Raw genomic sequence first — 18,982 nt, 5'->3', positions numbered from 1 at the left:
CATGCAGAATTTCCACTCATCCATTTCTGTTGTGGGTAATTCAGATGGATTGAGCTGCAAGTTCTTTGGAAGTCTTGCTAGCAGTGGGGAAACATCTGAGAAAGCATCTCACAAGCTCTATTAATCTTTTTCAATTATTCAGATCACCTGGACTCTAGCTTCTCCTTCTAGAACATGTTTTTTATGTACTGATCTCATTTAAACAGGACAAACTAAGAAAGCACAGGGCTTTTAGAATGGTAATTTCTGTATTTCAATTTGCAGATTTCAGGAGGATCCCAGTTGACTACTGAGTTCTTACCTGAGTGCAAAAAAAGAAGCTAATCAGCCAGCATGATACTGAAGAAAATAGATGAGACTCCAGTTCACTGCAGAGAAAAAAAACCTTGATTTTCCTTTAGAGATTTTTCAGAATTAATTGTGTGCCATTAGACAAGCAGTTAAGAGGATGAAACAGAATGAAGCTTAGAAGTACTTTTGTAGACTTCAGTTGTGTTAATATAGGCATATTATAGTTGGTTGATTTGATATTGGGAGGTAGTGCCAGCAATTAAAAAAATCCAACCAGCAAAAAGTAGCAAACTTTGGGCAGTTGAATGTGCTTTGTGTTAAATGTGATTGAACAGTGTTCAGTACAGAAGCTCCCTTGAGATCATTGAATTTTTATCTGCTCATCCTTGCGCTCTTAAATTTGTTGATTTGGTTTGGATTTTGTGTGAATTGTTTCCTTGTCATTGTTGGTTTGTGCTGTGAATGTGATACGGGTTTTGTTGATGTTGTTGTTTGGTTATTTTTGTTTGGTTGGGTTTTTTTTCCTCTGGATACTGCAGTCAAAGCACGTCTGTTGTCATGTTGTTCTAGTTTGTCTTGTTCAAAATGCTCCACAAACATAATAAGGATTATAGCCCGAGTCCTGATTGAATGACTTTTGTCCCATTTTTAACTAGAGCAGAGCAGGCTCTGCTCTTCTACTTACTCCCTCCAGCCACATGTCTTCTGTAGTTCTAATCTAGTGCACCTCTTTCTTCACAGCGCTGCTGTTCACTTCTGGAAACCAGTTTTTTTCACAGTTTGGGCGTGGTTATATCTCTGCCATGGAGACATTCTCAAGGACAAATCTCCTTTACATTTTCTCTCATACTGTGTTTTCTTTCTACTGTGTATACTATATAGTATGTTTATATTTTTATAAATATATATGTGTGTGTATAAAAATATACACTGTATACACACAGAATAGTGTGTTTCTGCCTGCTGGCTCTTGATGTATCTGGAGCTTCTTACATCTGCTTCTGCTGCCTGAGCGGTGACATGGTGTCAAGAGTTTATTGTATAAAAGCTGATACTTGCAATTTCATATATGAGTCTTTAGAAGCTGGTAAATAAATTGGTTAGTGCTTTCCAGTGAATCAAATTATGTATTATAAAGGTGAGGATTTCTAATTAAGGTAGTATATTTGGTTGTAACTGGTTTACGTGCTGATGCCAAATAACCCATGAGTGTTGAAAGGCGTGCTGATCTAAGTTACTTGTTGAAAGAGCAGCACAGTGGAGGTGTAGCTTTGCTGGAAGCCAAGCCTTTAGTAAATGTTGATTACTTTCTTCCTTTCAGCTGTTAAATCTCTTATCTGAGTTTTCTGCTCTTTTCAGTTCAGGTGTGCTGTTGAATCTCAGTATTGTGGTTACAGGCAAGAACGTAGGTACTTGTTTTACTTGCAGTGAAGTTGTCCTTGGCACATTGACATTTCTCTGGTGTGGTCTCACTGCCAGAGCTAGAAGGAATTTCCTGGTTTGCTCTGGGAAAAATGTGCATTGCTATTTTACTGAAATGATGGATTTTTATCTGTTGTGTAGGGATGACATGAGATTAGACTGGACAGTATCTCTGAAGGTGATGTAAGACTACCACTTTTCTACTCCCACTACCCAAAACTTGTGTTTATATTTCTCTTTTAAGGTAACTTTCTGGAGGAAATATTAAGATTTTATGCCTCCTCTGAGCCAGGTTTTGGAATCTGTTTTTCTTTACTGCAGGAAAAAAAAGTAGTTATACCCCTAATAGGACATGGGACTGTGACCCTAAGAAGGCAGTGCAGAGGACTAGAGCCTTGTATTCTTATTTCCTGTTGTCTTGAGTTGCTATGTGAAAGTTAATTGGTTGGTGTTAATTGAAGGCTTGTCAAGGTTCTGGCTTCATTTGTGTGTGGAATTTAATAAACATTAGAGCCTCTAGTGACACAGCAGTCCTTTGCTCCTCAGTGGTCTTTTGCTGGCAATCCTCAGTGGTGTCTTTCTGATTTATGTGCAGAGTATGTGACACTCATTGTGTGAAGATTTTTCTGAGGGTGAAAAATTTTTATCACCTCAAAAACTGATTTGGATTATATCCAGAAGAAAACCTGAAGTAGTCTTGGAGGGTTTTTTTGTTTGTGTGGTTTTGTTGTTTTCTGTTGTTTGTTGTGGGTTTTTTTTGGTTTTTTTTTTCTGTTGTGCAAGGTCTGTGAGTAAGGACAACATGGTAATGTACTTAGGTAGGGAGTAAGTGCTGGGATCCTTACTGTACTGAGGATAGGGAATTCTGTAGTTGTATGACTGTGAATTGAATGGAAAACACCACCAGTGGCTGATGCTTTGTATTGTGGTGGCTTTGGTTTGTACACTTCTTCTAAGTAGTTTACATCATCTTACTATAAAGCATAATATATTTACTATAATCGTTTCAGTACTAGTACAAGTTTCTGCTTGACTTCTCATGACTTCTATATTTAAAGTAGACTTTAAAAAAATATTCTTGGTTCCTTTAAATGTGGTATAAATGTTACTGGTGAAAGTCTTGATTTTTAGTTTAGTGTGAATCTCTCATCACAACACTTATTTTTAACTACTTAGATAGAAATGAAAATAATTCAGGTTCTACATAGTAAAAACATGTTTTTCTTGCCAAATTCAAGCTGGCACATTTAGTGTCCAAACAGTTTATATAAACTAAGGAAGATAAATTTAAATTGGGCGAAGAACTGCTAAAAGGACACTGACTAAATTTGCCCAGGGTTTTTGTATTAATTACTTTTGCTTAGTGGGCACTTGACAGTGCCTCTGTTTCAAGTAAATGAAGGGTTTAGTATGCTTAAACCTCTAATCACCTATATTCTTGAACTCTGAAAGTTTTAATGTTTCCCACTTTAATTGGATACTTAGATGGGGTTAAACAGTATTTCTTCTTTTTACTAAACATTCATTTCAGTATTTTCCTCAAGCAGACACAAGTTTTCAAACAGCTTTGAGGAGAGCTTGCTTGTGTACTGTCTTGGGAGGGAATTTCCCTTTTCTCATGTGAAAGGAGAGGATGCAAACTATTTTTGATGGCATGTTGCATTTAAAAAACTGTGTGGAAATAAGAAAGCTTCTGCTTTTGGAAGCAAGTGTTGCAAGATCTCATTTATTCAGGTTTTTGGTGCAAATGTATTTGTCTTCCTATTAGTGGCATTTGACATTACTGTTTTTAATTATTAATAAAACTACACACTGAACATAAATTAACATAATCTTAGAGAAAGTCCATCAACATTTTCATCAGGCTTAAAAGAATTGCTTTTGTTTGCAGTGTGAATATCTGTGCATATTTCATTAACCTTTATCTCTCTTGATGTGTTAATGTGTGCTGAGGAGACTTTCAAAATGCCTGAAGTAAACTGCATTCCATGTTCTATTTCTGGTGTTACTTAGCTGCTACTGCTGCTTAGAGGCTGAACTAGAAGACCATTGCAGTTCACTGCCACTGGAGTTAAAGGTACAAAATCATTTAAGTTCTCAGTTGGCCAAGTCCTCAGTTTGCCAAGAAACAAGTTTCTAACAGTTGGAAAATGTGCTGATGGATTCCTCCCCCCTTCCCCCCAATTAATTGAACTTCAAGAGCTAGAATATATTTCTGAAATGAATTGAGAGCTTGTTATTGGAGCAGATTCAAGTACTATATGGAGAAGTTCTTCTAAGAGAAGGAAAAAAAAAAAAAAAGGCTTGCTTTTACATAAGTAAAAGAAAAGGGCTGATACCTCCTCCTCACACCCCCAAACAAGATCAGAATGGTATTAGATTTTGCCTCTCTGGTTTTACTTGCAAATTAATAAAAATGGCAGTATAATTTGTGTTCACATCTCATGGCAATAATGACAGACCTTCTATTTTGAGAAATTGACTCTTTTAGTGCTGGAGACAGTTGACATTTTCCTTACAGTTGTTTCATAAAAGTGAATATTGTTCTCCAGTGTGCTGGGCAAAGCGTGATCCACATATCTGTTTTACCCTCATGTGGGTGACAGTCCTTTGTTAATTCATGAGCTGCTGTCTCTACACGTTTGTGAAGCGTATAATTTCTTCAGTCCAAAGAGTTGCTTTATATTACAAGTGTTTCCTATGTGGAGCTTTCAGAAAGTGGTGGTTTGTATCAGTCTTCCAGTCCACTGGTATATGAGAAATCAGGTTTTCTTGGTGCTTTTTCTGCACTGCAAAAATATAATTTATTACTGTACTAGCATAGCCTTTTTTGGAAGGTCTTCCAACCATGTAGGATGATGTCCATCACACCATTTCTTCATTTTTGTAGAGTTTACCTTCTGAAGTTAGACTAAAAGTAGGAAGTAAATTACCTTTTTATTGCTTGGGAATCTAGCATCTGTTTGAAGTGCTAAGAAGAGAGTAAGTTATGATTTCAGTGAAGCTTTTGGCTTATGTATGATTCATTTCTAGAAAGAGTAGAAGAGGTAATCCATTTAATTCACAATTGCTTTCAGTGAAGACAATAAAGGTGGTCATTTAGTTGAACTTCTAGGAAATGAAATTTTCTGGAAGAAGGACTTTGTCCCCTGTCATTAGAAGTACGTGCATGCATATGAACATTTCCCTGTGTGTGTATATATATAATCTGCAGAGATAAGAAAAAATATTTGACCTTGTATGCCTGTGTAGTGGGGGGGTATTTGCAAGGAATTTTGGGCATCAGTTTGCATGAGAACCAGTTAAAAATTTGCCAGTCTTATCTCTGGCAAAATTGGTCAAACCCTCATTTTGTTGAGCTGAGTGAAGTGTAATCCTGTTTGGAGAACCCAGAAGAACAAAGAACTTCCCTGAAATACCCCAACGTAACGTGTTGGGGGGTGGTGGTGAGGAGTTGGGGAATTTTAAAGTAGAGGACAAAGCACATGAAAGAAAAGCATAATAAAACTGGACCATTGTCTGGAATAAAAGACCCATAGTGGAAAGAGATGTTGTGTTACAACTTTTTCTTGATGAATTTCTTGAAAAAGACAAAGGTATTGCACACCCCCACTCTAAGGAAAGTAGTGAGTCTTTTTGCTCCCTCATTTTTTCCTCTGCCTTCAGTTAGCATTTTAGACTGTTTTATTCTCCTTGTTCAGAAGTTAAGTGTTAGTTTTTGTGCAGAAAAAGTAGTTTAAAGTTTTGAAATTTTACTAAATTTACTAAATGTTACTCTTTTTTTCTGTATTCTGGCTCCAGAAAAAACCCCCAAACAACAACACCCCCCCTCCATAACTCCCCCCCATTTCATAGAGTGACAATAACAAATGTTATGTCCATTTTACATTACAGGCAGCTAACTAGATTTCTTCTTTTAAAACAATAAGAAAGCAGGCAGAGAATATAGCCTTTTATTTTACCTTTGTTCAGTATTAACAAAGGAGAAGAGAAGGTGGCTTCTAAAGTTGGGTACTTAATGCAAATTCATTCTCTTGCATAAGCTACAGAGCAATAGAACATAACACTGTCATTAAAACTGACTCATAGCATTCAACAGAAGGTGTGTTTCAAGCTTTAAAAGTGTTAAGAGAATTACTGCAGTCTAGTAAATACCTTGCAGTGGGAAAAAGTACTTGAGCTGCATTTTGTTGTAAAATGTTGCGCAAACTACTTTGGAAGTATTTTGGTTTTTAAAAATATCTGACCATGCAAGCAGAGAAATAGAGTTATGCAAATAGACTGTGAAATTAATTTAACATCCATATTTGAAATTTCAGCTCACAATGGACACTCTTTACATTATTTGTTTGTTTTTTAACTCTCTTCATTGTGGCTATTGGGGGGATGACTCCTATATATTAGAAAAATCTCTCCCCAGCAGTAGGTGTTCAGCTCTGTAAATTGGTGTTCTGGTGGGTTGTGTTTGGTTGGGCTTTTTGACATATTAGTGGAGGGGAACATAAAATGTGTATCTAGCACCACAAAAAGGCCTAAATGTTAAACTTGAATTTAAATTGGGTTAATATGTGGCTTCAGAAATAAAGGAAGTGGTATAATCCAAAAGAGATTACAAGAATTATTTCTGACTTTTTGTCTGAGCAAATAGCATATCAGCCATTCTATCTGTATTCCAAAGGAAGCTGGAGATTATTCTTTAATGTTACAAAGGCACAAAGAGAGCATTAGTGGAAAGAAATCATATGCTGTGGTTGAAGCTGTAATCTTGCATGTTGTCTCCCTGCCTGCTGAGCACTGGCTGCTTTGGTTGGATGTGCTGGGTTAGGCCTGGGCTCAGTGTGCTGCTGCTCTGTGGTTGCTGCCTCTGATGGGTGAGGAAATGTCTTGATGTGCATCCATCTAGATCCTTGATGACCAATGTTTAAGCCTGTCCATATATGTATATGGTTTTGTCCAGCTTACTTGCAAGCAAAAGACAGCTGTTTCATCTTTGATTCAGTCCTTCACCTCAGCATCTCCCTAGCAGCCTTTGTCAGTAGTATAACTGAACTTTGGGAAGTTCTCTTTAACCCTCTGAGACATGCATGGTATGCCCTATGTTGTTGCCAACCCTCATTGTCTTAGTAGTTTGTACTTTTGCAGGAAGTAAATGACAGTATTTTTCTGGGTGTAGACTTCTGCATTCATATCTTCCAAATGACTTTTATTTCCCTGAATATTAGAAGCCTGTTTGTACAAGAAGTAACTAGATATATAAGAAACAAGTAAGTCAGTTATGCAGATATTGACTTTTAGATGCTGCATGTCTGTATTTTTTTATAAACTAATAAAAATCTCACATATCATAACGAACTCATTGCTCATGCCTGAAGCATCTTGTCTTTAGAATTTTGTTTTCTTCTTTCATTTCTGAACTTCACCATATGCCAGCCTTTTACTGTCTTCTCCCATGACTCTGTGGAGTAGTTTACCTTCTCTTCCTCCCTCACCCACCCTTCTTGCCCTTTGCCAGGAGCATTGCCTTCCCTCTTTTTTCCCTTCTCTTTCTTCCACCCTCCACTCTCCATAACTAAACTTGTAAGACTCAAAGGATAGAAAAACACATGAAGGATGAAAATCAGGATTATGAGGTTTTTTTATTACCTTTCTTCTATTAGGTCTGCCAACATTATTTACTGTTTAGATGCATCTCCTTTTTCTCAGGACCTGTTTTTCAGGTCCTCTTTTGGGTCACTTACATATCCAGACATGCTTTTGCTGTCATGGGAATCTCTCATGCAAGAAGCTGTCAGCATAGCAGGAGATGGCTCTGCTTGGCTTGCCATTCTCTGTGTCCAGAAATGAATCAAGTTGCCTCCTAGTTTTTTTGAAGCTTTTTCCTGAGTTTCCTGCTAAGACTTTAATTTATCTTAAGACTCATATTTTACCACAGCAATGCTGTTCATGCAAAGAGCCATCACCATAGCATGGTTTCAAACATTGAATCTTAGTTATTTTATTGCACCACCAGAGGCCTTCAACATTGCAAAAAGTTTCCTCATCAAAGAACTTAACATCTAATTAAAGACAAGACCTAAGAATGCAACTAACAGTTGCAAAAAGCAGGAGAGGAAAAGACAAACATGGTCATGATTGTGTCTTTACAGTTAGGAATCTGTGAGGGGTTGGCCTTGGCTGTCTGCTCTCACCAAAGTCACTCTGTTTACTCACCTGCTCAGAGCATCACGAAGGGCTGGGGTTGGAAGGGACCTCAGCGATTGTCTTGTTCCCAGCCTGTCTCCCCAGGGTCTCTTCAAAAGTGAACACCCCCAGCTCTCTCAGCTTGTGAGAGGAAACATGCTCCAGCCCTCTGACCGTCTTCGTGTGTCGCCTCCTCCGTACCTGCTCTACTGTCTTCACGTTTCTCTTGTGCTGAGCACCCTGCCCTGCACAGCAGCACAGCTGGAGTCTCATGAGGCAGACTAGAGTGGCAGAATCTCCTCTCTCCACTTGCAGGCTGGGCTGCTTTTGCTGCAGCCCAGTGTGCCTGTTGGCTCATGTCTGGCTTTTCATCCACAGGAACCCCCAAGTCCTTCTCTGCAGGGCTGCTCTCAGTGACTTCTTCTCACAGTCCTCTATTCATATCTGGGTTTGCCCTGACCCAGATGGAGCACTTGCACTGGGGCTCATTGGACCTCTTGAGGTTCTCATGGGCCGGCTCCTCAAGTTTTTCCCTCTGGGTCTGATCCCTCTGGATGCCATCTTGTCCTTCCCTTGTGTCAGCTGTTCCACTCAGCTTCATGCCATCTGTAAACGTGCTGAGGTGCACTCAATCTCACTGTGTGATAAAGCTATTATAGTGCGCTGGACTCGGGTCAGAGCCCTTAGGAGCACCACTCGTCACCAACTTCCAGCTGGAAGGTGGAGCCATTGACCACAACTCTCTGGCTGCATCCAGCCTTACCTGTGTCCTCAGTTGGACAGGAGAGAAATAGTATAATGAGTATTTATTTTTCTGATGCTTTTGGATGAGATCACCAAATTAAATTTGTGCTTTTCTTTCTTTACTTTTTTTTTCCCTCTACTGGAAAATTGCTTGCATATATTACAAATTGAGTTGGTCACCTTAATATATCTTCCAAAAATGTTTGCAGTAATTTAGCAAGCTGAAGTTCCCCTACCTGAAGGTGTCCTCAGCATGAGGACATCTGTTATGACAGCACAACTCAACACTCTGCTGTACTTTCTCTGCAGTGGATTTGCACTGAAGACAAACTGAGTTTTTAGTTTAATGTTCAGGTTCCTCCCTCAGACTTTCTTCAGTACATGATATGTTGCTTCCACTCTTTCTGTGGTGAGGCATTCCAGAATGCTCTAAGCTTTTATCCTCTGCTTCAAGGAAGCTTATGTTAGTAAGTTGTTACACTAATAACAGTTAACAATTAACAAATAATGTTAACTTAGGGGAATTGTTAGTTGGTTGGAGTTTTTTTCACTTAGTCATCTGGAATGTGGATCTTTTTTAATTGAACTTCATCTTATTGTGATGGTCATAACCTCTTAATGCAGTCTGAGCCACTTTGGAGATTAGTCTTCTTGACTTGGGTTTTACTTAATTGATTTATTCACTTCTGTAAGTTTAATGGTTTGGTTTTTTTTTTTCAACTAGAAAGCATAGCAAAACTCACCTTGAATTTAAACATGATTAGTATTCAGTTATTCTGATAATAGACATCTTAAAAAAGCCCCAGCTATGAAGTGTAAAATAAGCACATTGATACACTTTTTGTACTAATCATACTTGGTTAAATTCCTAGCTGGTAAAATTGGAGCAAGTGCCTTGTAATAGAGTTTCACACATTGAAATTTTAGCACTATCTGCAAATTCAGATGAAACTTCATATGGAGAGATGTTTCTATAGATTTTTCGTTTCTTCAAGTTTTTTTTTTAAACATTTTGAGATTGGTGGAATTAGAGAGTCTTTTTCTAATTAAAAAATGAATCAAACTTAAAATTATTACAAAGTCCTTCAGCACTTCCCCACAAAACCCCATTGTACACCATTTGTCTACCACGTGGTTTAATCACTTCTGATGACTTTTAGTGACAGAAGACCCTATGATAAGTCTTTGAGTTGTTTCTTTAAATGTGCTCCTGCACATGTGCTTTTGCATACTAATATGAATTTATTCTTGAAATGACCTGTCTTTGGATATTAGGACCATTAGTTGTTGAGTGGCTCCTTTTTTAAACACTTTTGATGGCATTCTTTTCAGGGTTAATTTTGTATAAAGTAAATCATATTATTTAAATAAAATGTTTATAATTATTTGCTTGGAAAATGCATGAAGAAGCAATGATAAATAATTTTATAGTGTAATTAGAATATAGTTCTATTCATTAGTATGTATGTTATTTTATTATTAATTTAGTTTACTAAATTTAAAACTTTAGTAACTAAGTTTTGAGGAGCTCTCCTCTCATACTTTTGTTTGTTCTACATATTTGGTATGCCCTTTTCAAGGAAAAAAAGGATTTATTGGTTTTTTGTTTTTGTTTTTTTTCCCTATTTGATTCAGATTATGAACCACTCATCTGTGTTTAATTATATGCTTGAAGATTACAAGAAGAGTAGTCATTGCAGTTGTTTTGATCTGCATTGGAATGCCCACAGAATTTAGTTTCAGCATTAGTTTGCTATTTATAAATACTTTTTATTCACCTTTACTTTTCTGTGCTCTTATGAGAAAGATCCATCTCAGCCAAATACAGTTCATAGAGGAACATCTGACTTTTAGAATGTGAATGGGAGTTATTTTTAGAACAATGAAGACAAAACTGGGTTGGAAGGAGGGGGAAACTTTGTCAGATTAGAAGAATTTCAGTCTCACTCAGTCACCAGTATGCTTTGTGTGTGCACGTATGAAAGATTCAGTGGCTGATCCAGTTAAGAATGCATCAGAGGACTTTTCCTGAGGTGGCCAGGTCTTCTGCATCTGTTGTTTTGTCTGCTGCCAGCATGGTAGTGCAGCTCTGCAGGGCTCTCGGGGACTGCTGCCCTTGTGCAGAGGAACCTCGCGGTGCCAGAGGATGCCAGGGACCAGGGAGCGTGATGGACACACTCGGGAGACCCATTCTTCCCACAGCTACCCTGCTGAGCTCAGACTTCAGAGCAGACCTTCAGCTGACTGGCTGCTTCTAGCACATCCCCTTCAAGAGAATAAAGTGTACTTTTCATGGACAGGAATGCCTTCTGCCCTCGTTCCTTTTTTTTTTTTTTTCCTTCTTATTCTTAAGTATGTTTATTTAAACATTGGAATTAAGCCATAAAGTGAGTCCTGATGTGTAGCTGAAAATAGCAGGTTTTTTTGGTTACTCCTAAAGATGAAAAAATGTCTGTAATATTATATTGATGATTCAAAGTCCATGGCAGATTGTCAAAAATAATATGGTACTAAATCATAGGCAACATGACAAATGAATATAGGATATTATTGGAGACTGGTATTCTGAAAAGAGAGAAGAAAAAATTAAAATCAAAAACCAACTTCCAAGGAGACCATTACAAATATTGTGTCAGAAAAATAAATATTTCTTCTTTCACAGCAAGCTATTCTGTTACAAAATAAAACCTTCTATTATCCAAAAATAAAAAATCCCCCTCTTTGCCTAAGAATATATCACTGAGCCTAAGTGTGCTTTTACTTCAACTACAAATGCTGGGCACTTGTATTGGATAGAAACGAAAGTGTAAATTGTCAGGTGCCTTGTGCCAGAAGAAACAGCAAAGGCTTTGGATTTCACAGGTTGCTGTTGAGTGTTACCCTGTGCACACAGATGATTTTTCTTCAGAGCTGCCACAGGTACAGTGAAGCCCACCCAGCATGCACAAGGACCGGCACCAACTGCGTAAGAAGCTGTCACACCCACAATAGACTTACTTGTTAAGGTTCTTACTGGAGAGGAAGACTAAAATGGAAGCAAAATTGTCTTTCCTGTCCTCCTGTTATGACTCATGGGAGCTGCTTTTGTGCTCAGTGCTTTCATAATCAGTCTGCTTATTTGTCAGTATGGTCTTAGAAGCATCCTGCTAAGCACCCACTCTTTTTGAGTTGGCCACAGCTGTTAGGGAAGATCATGAATCCTGTGTTTTAACTCAGAGAAGTGAATTTAGTTCATATATCCAGGATGAGCTGAATTTAGTTTTGAGTCTGTACTTGGATGCAGAAGGAAGAGCACTCACAGTACAAGATAAAACAAACCAAATCATTTTTTTCTGCCCTGGCCTTCAAGCTCAGTTTTCCTTTAGGAATTTAACTAAACAGGTATCTTTAATAGTTGGGAACTGATTCACCCTTTTTCTAGTTGTTTGCTTGCTGCAGGATGGGAACTTTGTTCTTCTCCCATGCACTCCTGGTCCTGTGGCCATGGAGATCTGCTGCCTTTAGTTCAGTTATGTGATGATGCCTTCCCTTGATGTGTAATCATTCAGGTGCACTTACAGGTTTCAGTATATCAACAGCTATTAAAAAACCCAAAACCAAAAAATCCCAAGCAAATTCTCCAAAAACCAGCAAGAGTGAAGTGAGGGTCCAATGCTGATATTAGCAGTGTCTAGGAAAGCTTTCTGGGGCTGAATTTTAAAATCTGTGAGCCTGTGCAAGGAACCTTGGTGTTTTGCTTTTACATAATTTGTTAAAGTTTGACAATTTTCTAAATTTTGTATTTATTTTCACCAGCTGCTCCTTTCATTCCTAATTTTTTCTTATGAGCAGAGGAGGATAGATTGAAGCTTATAGTATGAAAAATGAGTTGCTAGAATTGTTAAGTTCTTGTTGCTTTTTATCTCTACAGCTTTTTCTTTTTTCAACTTCTTCGTTGTGGATTTCTTCATATTGTGAAGTCTTGACAGCTCTTTCTCCAGAATCTTGTCTCATTTAGAAGGTCTACTGTCCCTCTGTAAAATGGAAAAATAAAGTGGTAGCTTTTTTCCAAATTAAGGAGTGAGACTGGTACAATGTCACTAGCAGTATGATTGTATAATTTTTCTCTTCATTCCGTAAGTCAGAATGTTACTGCTAGCTTCCTCTTTACAGCTTCTCTTGTACTGTATTTTTTATTCCTGGTCAGTAATTCTACATAATAATCCTGACTTGTTCCTCTGGATCAATAAATCCAGAAAAAAATCCCAGCTATTTTCTTTACCCTGTCAGTTGTTAATACTGCTGTTAATAACACTGAATTGGGTGCTTGTAACTAAATTTTTCCTGGAAAACCCCAATGAATAGAGCTCCATGTATAAAGGTGCTGAATGATGCATCATTGCTAACAGAAGTGGTTAATGCTTCTTTCATCTGTGTACCTTGTTTGACAGAAGACATGCCAGGGTGTGGATTAATGCATAACCATCAAAGACAGATGGTATTGTATAAGTCCTTTACATTTGTGTACAGACCCACTGGTTTGTTAGAGCACAGAAGAAAATGTAAACCAGCCTCTATAAATTCCTAGTTGTGTCCTCTTGGTGAGTAAACATAATAAATAAATAAACAGATTAAGTTTACTTCTTGTTTTAGAGGAGCAAGAGGGATCTTTTATCTGCTGGGAAGAAGTTTGTTTAAAAGCTTATGGATGACTTTGAAGTCAATTAGAAGTTTGAAACTAAGTTCAGCAGGATACAGGTTGTTTTCTTTCTGTCAAGACAAATGAAATTTACTGAATACTTGATATGCAAGACACAGATTTACAAATTTAACTGTATTTCTAAAACAGTTTTATTTATCTACATTTTGTGAAGGCAAACGTGTTTCATAATTCTCACTGTCTCTCTTAAAATCTAACTATGTAAAAAGTGCTTCTCCTCTCCACACAGGTATTGATGATTATGAAATAAAGAATAGCATTTCTACTTATGATTTGAGGCTTTGGATAGAGTGTTTAAGTCTGATGCTTTTGGATGATGCACTAGAATTCTTAATGGTCTTGAAGGGAAAAGGAGTTGTGAAATAGCTAGGGTTTTTTCCTCACTGTTTTAATTTCAATTCAAATTATCAGGTACCATAATGCTGTAGTATTCTGTATGCTCATTTAAAAAATGTTTGTCTGTTTTCTTGGTTTTACATATAAGCCTGACGTGCTATTGCAAAACAGTAACTTTTGTGTTAAAGTCTCACACTGTTACACTTCTCGATTAAATAAAACTAATTTTTTCTTGTTCATCTCATGGCATCTCATTTTGCTGAGTTGGCTCTGTGTTTTGTAGAACATCATGGTAATGTTGAGAACATCTCAGAGATCTGCTGGCTTAATTCATAAATTGTTGAAGTGCTGTGAATCTGGCTGCCTTAGAAAGAGATATTAGGAGAATGCTATGTCCCTACTGTGAGAGCCTTTGAGAGGTAAATGATGGCCTTATTTCCACTTCTGCAAGGGTTATTCTAGCCAACTTAGGAAAGCAGACTAGTGTTGCACTCAGTGTAAAGAATGAAATTGTGGCAGCTATTAGGTTTTCCTTGTTATTAGTTAAGGTTTTCCTTGCTTTCCAGTGTTCAGCTTGAAAGAATCCAGCCTGTCCTCACTAAGTCACAGAATAAAGTAATTCTTGCTATGGTTAACTTTGTTGAGATTACTTTTTTGTTTAAAACTTCTAGGTGTTTTTTCTTGTTTTTGTTATTACAGTTACTCACTGATATTTATAAGACTCTGTCATTTATGGGTCTAGCTAGTCTGACATCACTAATATTTGAATTATGGCCCAGTTCAAGGTAAAAGAGTTGTGACAAAAGTTGTTTGGGTATGAATCTGTACTAATGCTGCATCCCACTAGTCATCTTCCACGAGTTTTCCTTTCCATTTTAAGATTAGGTTCTCATAAAGATTCTGTCTCAGCAGAATGGGGCACAAAGCTGCCTGGAGCTAGTGCAAAAGGGGTGGGTCTCTCCAGTGCAGTTTTCTTTTGGGAGTCCCCCTGTATGCATCCGTGTTACCTGTGATGTCAGTCAGTCATGATGCGCTTTGGGGAGAATTAGGGAAGCTGGTTTGTGTGTTTCTTTGGGCCAGTTGAAGTGTGTCACTAATGGTGAGTGAACATCAATAAGTGAGTTGACAGGGTTTTTACCTTTAAGCAATTACATGCAAATGCTTTTCTAGGTGCCATGAATCCAGGGGTATCAGGGGATCAGCTTTCTGTGGCTCTTCTAATGAAGTGAAAAGGGAAGCTGGTATGTGATTAGCGGGGAGAAGATGTATAGTAATGAATTTCATACAATGTTAGGAGTTAGAAGGGACCTTAAAGATCATCTTCTCCCAGCCCCCCAGCCCTGGTCAGGGACATCTCCCACTGGACAGGATGCTCAAAGCCTTATCCAACCTGGCCTTTCATACTGCTGGGGCTGGGGATCCACAACCTCCCTAGCTGGGGGATTTCAGAAAGGAAGATGAGCTACTTGCAAGTCTAACCCTTATTCCCAATAAAAAGCTAGAATTCATACTGAATAAATTTGGAGAACTGAAAATAAAAAATAAAAACAGTGGATCACAAGCTGCAGGCCTGTATAGCTTCAAGTAGTTTTTCAAGAGAAATTTAAAAATTATGAATGAGCAACAAAGGAAACTGCATCTAAACTTCTTGAGGTTTTGGTACATTATCTCCTGTTTCTTCACTGTTTCATGATATACCTGGGAAGTTTTATGTACACTGTAAGGCAGAATGAGAGTGTACAATGATAAAATTGGCAGATAAGTAATCCATTTGTCACAAACTAATTTCTGGAAGGACTTGTCAGTGAATAATGTTGGGGCCTGAAGTAACAGATTTGGTGATATTACTGAATAGTGCTAATAGAAAACAATATATGTTTTCTGTTTTTTCTTTCTGGCAGGTAATTCTGCTATTCTGAACTTGGCTGACCAGTTTCGTTTTGTCTTGCTTATGTTATGGTGGCATTAATGGTTGTTTCAAGGTCTCTGTAGCAGTATTTCTGTCACTCAGCTGCAGCATGGGGACAGTCAGCTGCGCCCTGTGCCTGGCACCAGCCTGTTTCAGTAGAAAGCTGAAGCAGCTCAGTGTTCTCTGTTCTTATGCTGATGGGTGTGACTGAGCAGATGCTCCTGTTTTTCCAGGACCTCTTTTTTTTTAGTTCGTTACTGTAACCAGAAAGTCTGGACAAACAGCAAAAAGGCTTTTGTGAGAAGGAGATGCCAAATGAAATAGGAGGAGAACATATGGAAGGGAGAGGAAAGAGTATTTTGTACAATTCAGAAGTGAAGAAAAAAGTGATTAATTAAAACACTGAAATAATTAATAAAGGACTGGACAGCTTTTTCTAAAAAAGAAAATTAAACCAGAAAACCCTAACTATCCCTTTTATTTGTAACTCTGCTTTATTTTCAAATTACTGTGGTTGGTTAACTCTGGAGTTGCTTCTAAAATAACAACCCTTCCCCACATGATCTGCCTGTGTCTTGCTGAAGAAAATGTTATTGTGATTCCCCTCTACCCCTGGGTTGTCCTTTTGTTGTGTGTGACCAGGTCAATGCTGGGCTTTTGGCCAGCAGCCCTGGTTTATAGTGAGACCCCTTTGTGTGAGCTGAACCCAGCATTATTGGGTCACACTCACCCATTACACATAATTAAATGTGTTCACTTCCATCCTGCTATCTTGTACTTCATGAGTAGTTCTGTCCTTGAATCACTGAATTGTAAAGATGTTATATTTCCAATTTATGGTGAAACCATTTTAGGGTTTTTCTTTCCCCAGTATTGAATGTGGGATATATATGCCTTTAATATTATGGGAGCAAATGCAGTCTGAATTAATAAAACCAAACTTTGATGGGTTTTGTTTCTTGAACTTCTAATAGGATAACAGTGAAGTGGTGAGCCTAAAACAGGCCAAAAACCTTGTTCTTTACCTTGTGTATAGTTGCTTAATTTGAAAAATTACTTCAGTATTTAGCGAGCATGGAAAAACCCTTTGAAAACATTTTATTTCTGTTTATCACATTTCTTAAATAAGCTGATAATAGAAGTAATTTTTAAATCTCATTTCTAGTCTAAAAAATTAATTTTTTTTTTTAATAATCACAGAAAAGAGTAGTAGAAAGCTGTTTTCTGCTGTAGTGTTCTTTCTGCTATATCCTTTTTATCATTACAGTGGATAAATAAGAAATTAACTTAGCAAAATTTGTTTTTATACCTAGCTATCAACATACACCAAGTATACCATAAATAATTATAATCTTATTTTTTCTTATTGAGGTAGTTCCTCTCAACATTTTACTTTGCTTCCATTCTGTAGAATAGTGTTTTATGCCAGTAAGTTATTATTGTAATAGCCATCCTGTGTATGGGATTACAAGACCAGCTGTTGTGTCAGATGTATGGTCTCAATAGGTTCCATCCATTACACCGGCTGCTAAGCTCTCCTGATCACAAAATGTGGAAGTAAATTAATTGTCTCTTAAAATTGTTAGACTATATTGGTGTGATACCTGTATACCATTGCTTTCTCTTACTGAAATAAATCAAAGTATTAATTATGTTATTTTCTGTTCTTTCCCCAGGAAGCTATTGATTGCCTAGAAATTAAAACAAGGTGTGAGAAGTCTGATTGATCAAGGTGGAATTTTTTTTTTCCAAGAGCCTTTTGCAAAACCTTCAGACAGTCCCATTCGTGCCATGTTCTGTGGCTCTCACCTTAAGAGGAATTTGTCTTGATGAAGATTCCTAACATTGGTAATGTGATGAATAAATTTGAGATCCTTGGGGTTGTAGGTGAAGGTAAGTAGTATCTTAATAAAAGAATAATTAGAATTTTATAAATATTTTACTTAGTCCTCTTGATGATAATAGGCTACCGACTGCAGGATTTTTATTGTAGGTGTTTATTATCTATAACTTCTGCTAATTTCCTTGTCAGCTGAAAGGAAGGGAAGAGAAATAAAACAGTTTTCTGGGAGCTTGGGGTTTTTTTATGTTGTTTTTTGTTTTTCCTTTTAAAAGTTTAATATATTGATTTCTTATTAGTGGTACTAGGGGAGATGCAAGTTATCAAACTTACCTGCAAGTGTATTTTTTAAAAAATAATTTCAGTGTTTTAAAATCCATTTACTTTTAAGCAATCTTTATGAAATTGTTTCAGTGTACAGAGATTTAGTACCTGTATATGCAAGTTCTGGATAATTATTCTGGGATCATTGTTACTTCTGTAGTTAGGAGGTTGCTGAACTCTGTTTAACCTTGCCACTTTTAATTTTATTTTTTTTTTTGCTTTGAGATGGCTTATCTCTCATCTTCTTTGTTTCAGGAGCCTATGGCGTTGTACTTAAATGCAGACACAAGGTAAGTGAATTGCTTTAAAGTCAGAGGGAAATGTTGGTGTTTGGGTGAAGCAATGCCTTTGATGAGAACTAACATGTTAATATGTATGAGACATGGTATCTGGGGTGGACTTCTTCTTGCAGTCAGTCACTTAATAGCAATGTTAATTTGCAAGTTTCAGGGGAAATGGCTGTGTCTAGTACTAAATCTCAATTATTTGTGTTTAATATTTTCTGAAATATTACTAATGTTTTATAAATTTCAACTAAGAGAGTTTTTAAGAAAAGAGACCAAAAAATATTTTGGAACACAGTTTATGCTCAAGCAGTCTTAATTAGAATGCCAAATTATTTGCCAAATATTGCTGTAGAGGCACTTAGCTGTCTTGGAAGGGGCAGGGGAGACAAAGGGGAGTCCATGAGGGATTTTGATATCTGTAGGATGATCAAATGGCACTTAGAAAGCAGCGACTTTTTTTGGTTGTTGATTTTAATTTGGAAAAAGAAGTTAAAAGGGAAATAAAGAACACTGTTTGATAGAGAAATGAAGCCTGGCAACCTGTCTTCTCTATTTCAATTAGTGGCTAAGTTGGATGTATCTGAACTTGCTGCTCATCTTGCAGAACTGACACAAGCTATTTCTCTGTCTTTGGAGCTGCAGTGTAGTCATTTAACAAAATAACTTCTCTGAAGCAAAACATTTCAGAATCACAGAACTGTAGTGATCCAAGAATATATAAAAGTCTTTTTATGTAGTTCATATCTTCTTTCTAGAGAAAGTTAGGACTATGCTGAAGGTTTATGTTCCTATGGTGGCTTTTAGTGTGTACACAGAAAGGCTTTTGCACACACCCTATGGGTCTATCTGGAATGTCTTACACTGTTGTACTGATTTAAAAAAAGGAAAAAAAATGGAACTTAAGATCCTCTCTCAAGCTGAAGCCTTGTTGGGCTTGGGGATGTGTAACA

At 37.3% G+C, this 18,982-nt stretch overlaps 1 protein-coding gene across 4 annotated transcripts in view; it reads left to right on the top strand.

Annotated features, from left to right (window-relative positions):
- Positions 1–18,982, top strand: part of CDKL5 (cyclin dependent kinase like 5) — a 129,681-nt gene that overhangs the window by 30,340 nt on the left and 80,359 nt on the right. For all 4 annotated transcript variants that reach the window (XM_015630501.1, XM_015630516.1, XM_015630492.1 and 1 more), the window contains 2 exons: positions 17,258–17,474; positions 18,001–18,035. In XM_015630501.1, the coding sequence (XP_015485987.1) occupies positions 17,411–17,474; positions 18,001–18,035 (99 nt within the window). In that variant the 5' untranslated portion in view covers positions 17,258–17,410. The remainder of the gene's footprint in view (positions 1–17,257; positions 17,475–18,000; positions 18,036–18,982) is intronic.

The sequence above is a fragment of the Parus major genome, chromosome 1 (genome assembly GCF_001522545.3).
Source record: "Parus major isolate Abel chromosome 1, Parus_major1.1, whole genome shotgun sequence".
In the NCBI taxonomy this organism is placed as follows: Eukaryota; Metazoa; Chordata; class Aves; order Passeriformes; family Paridae; genus Parus; species Parus major.
The sequence above is the reverse complement of the archived record's forward strand: the minus strand, read 5'-3'. Positions and strand labels throughout refer to the sequence as shown.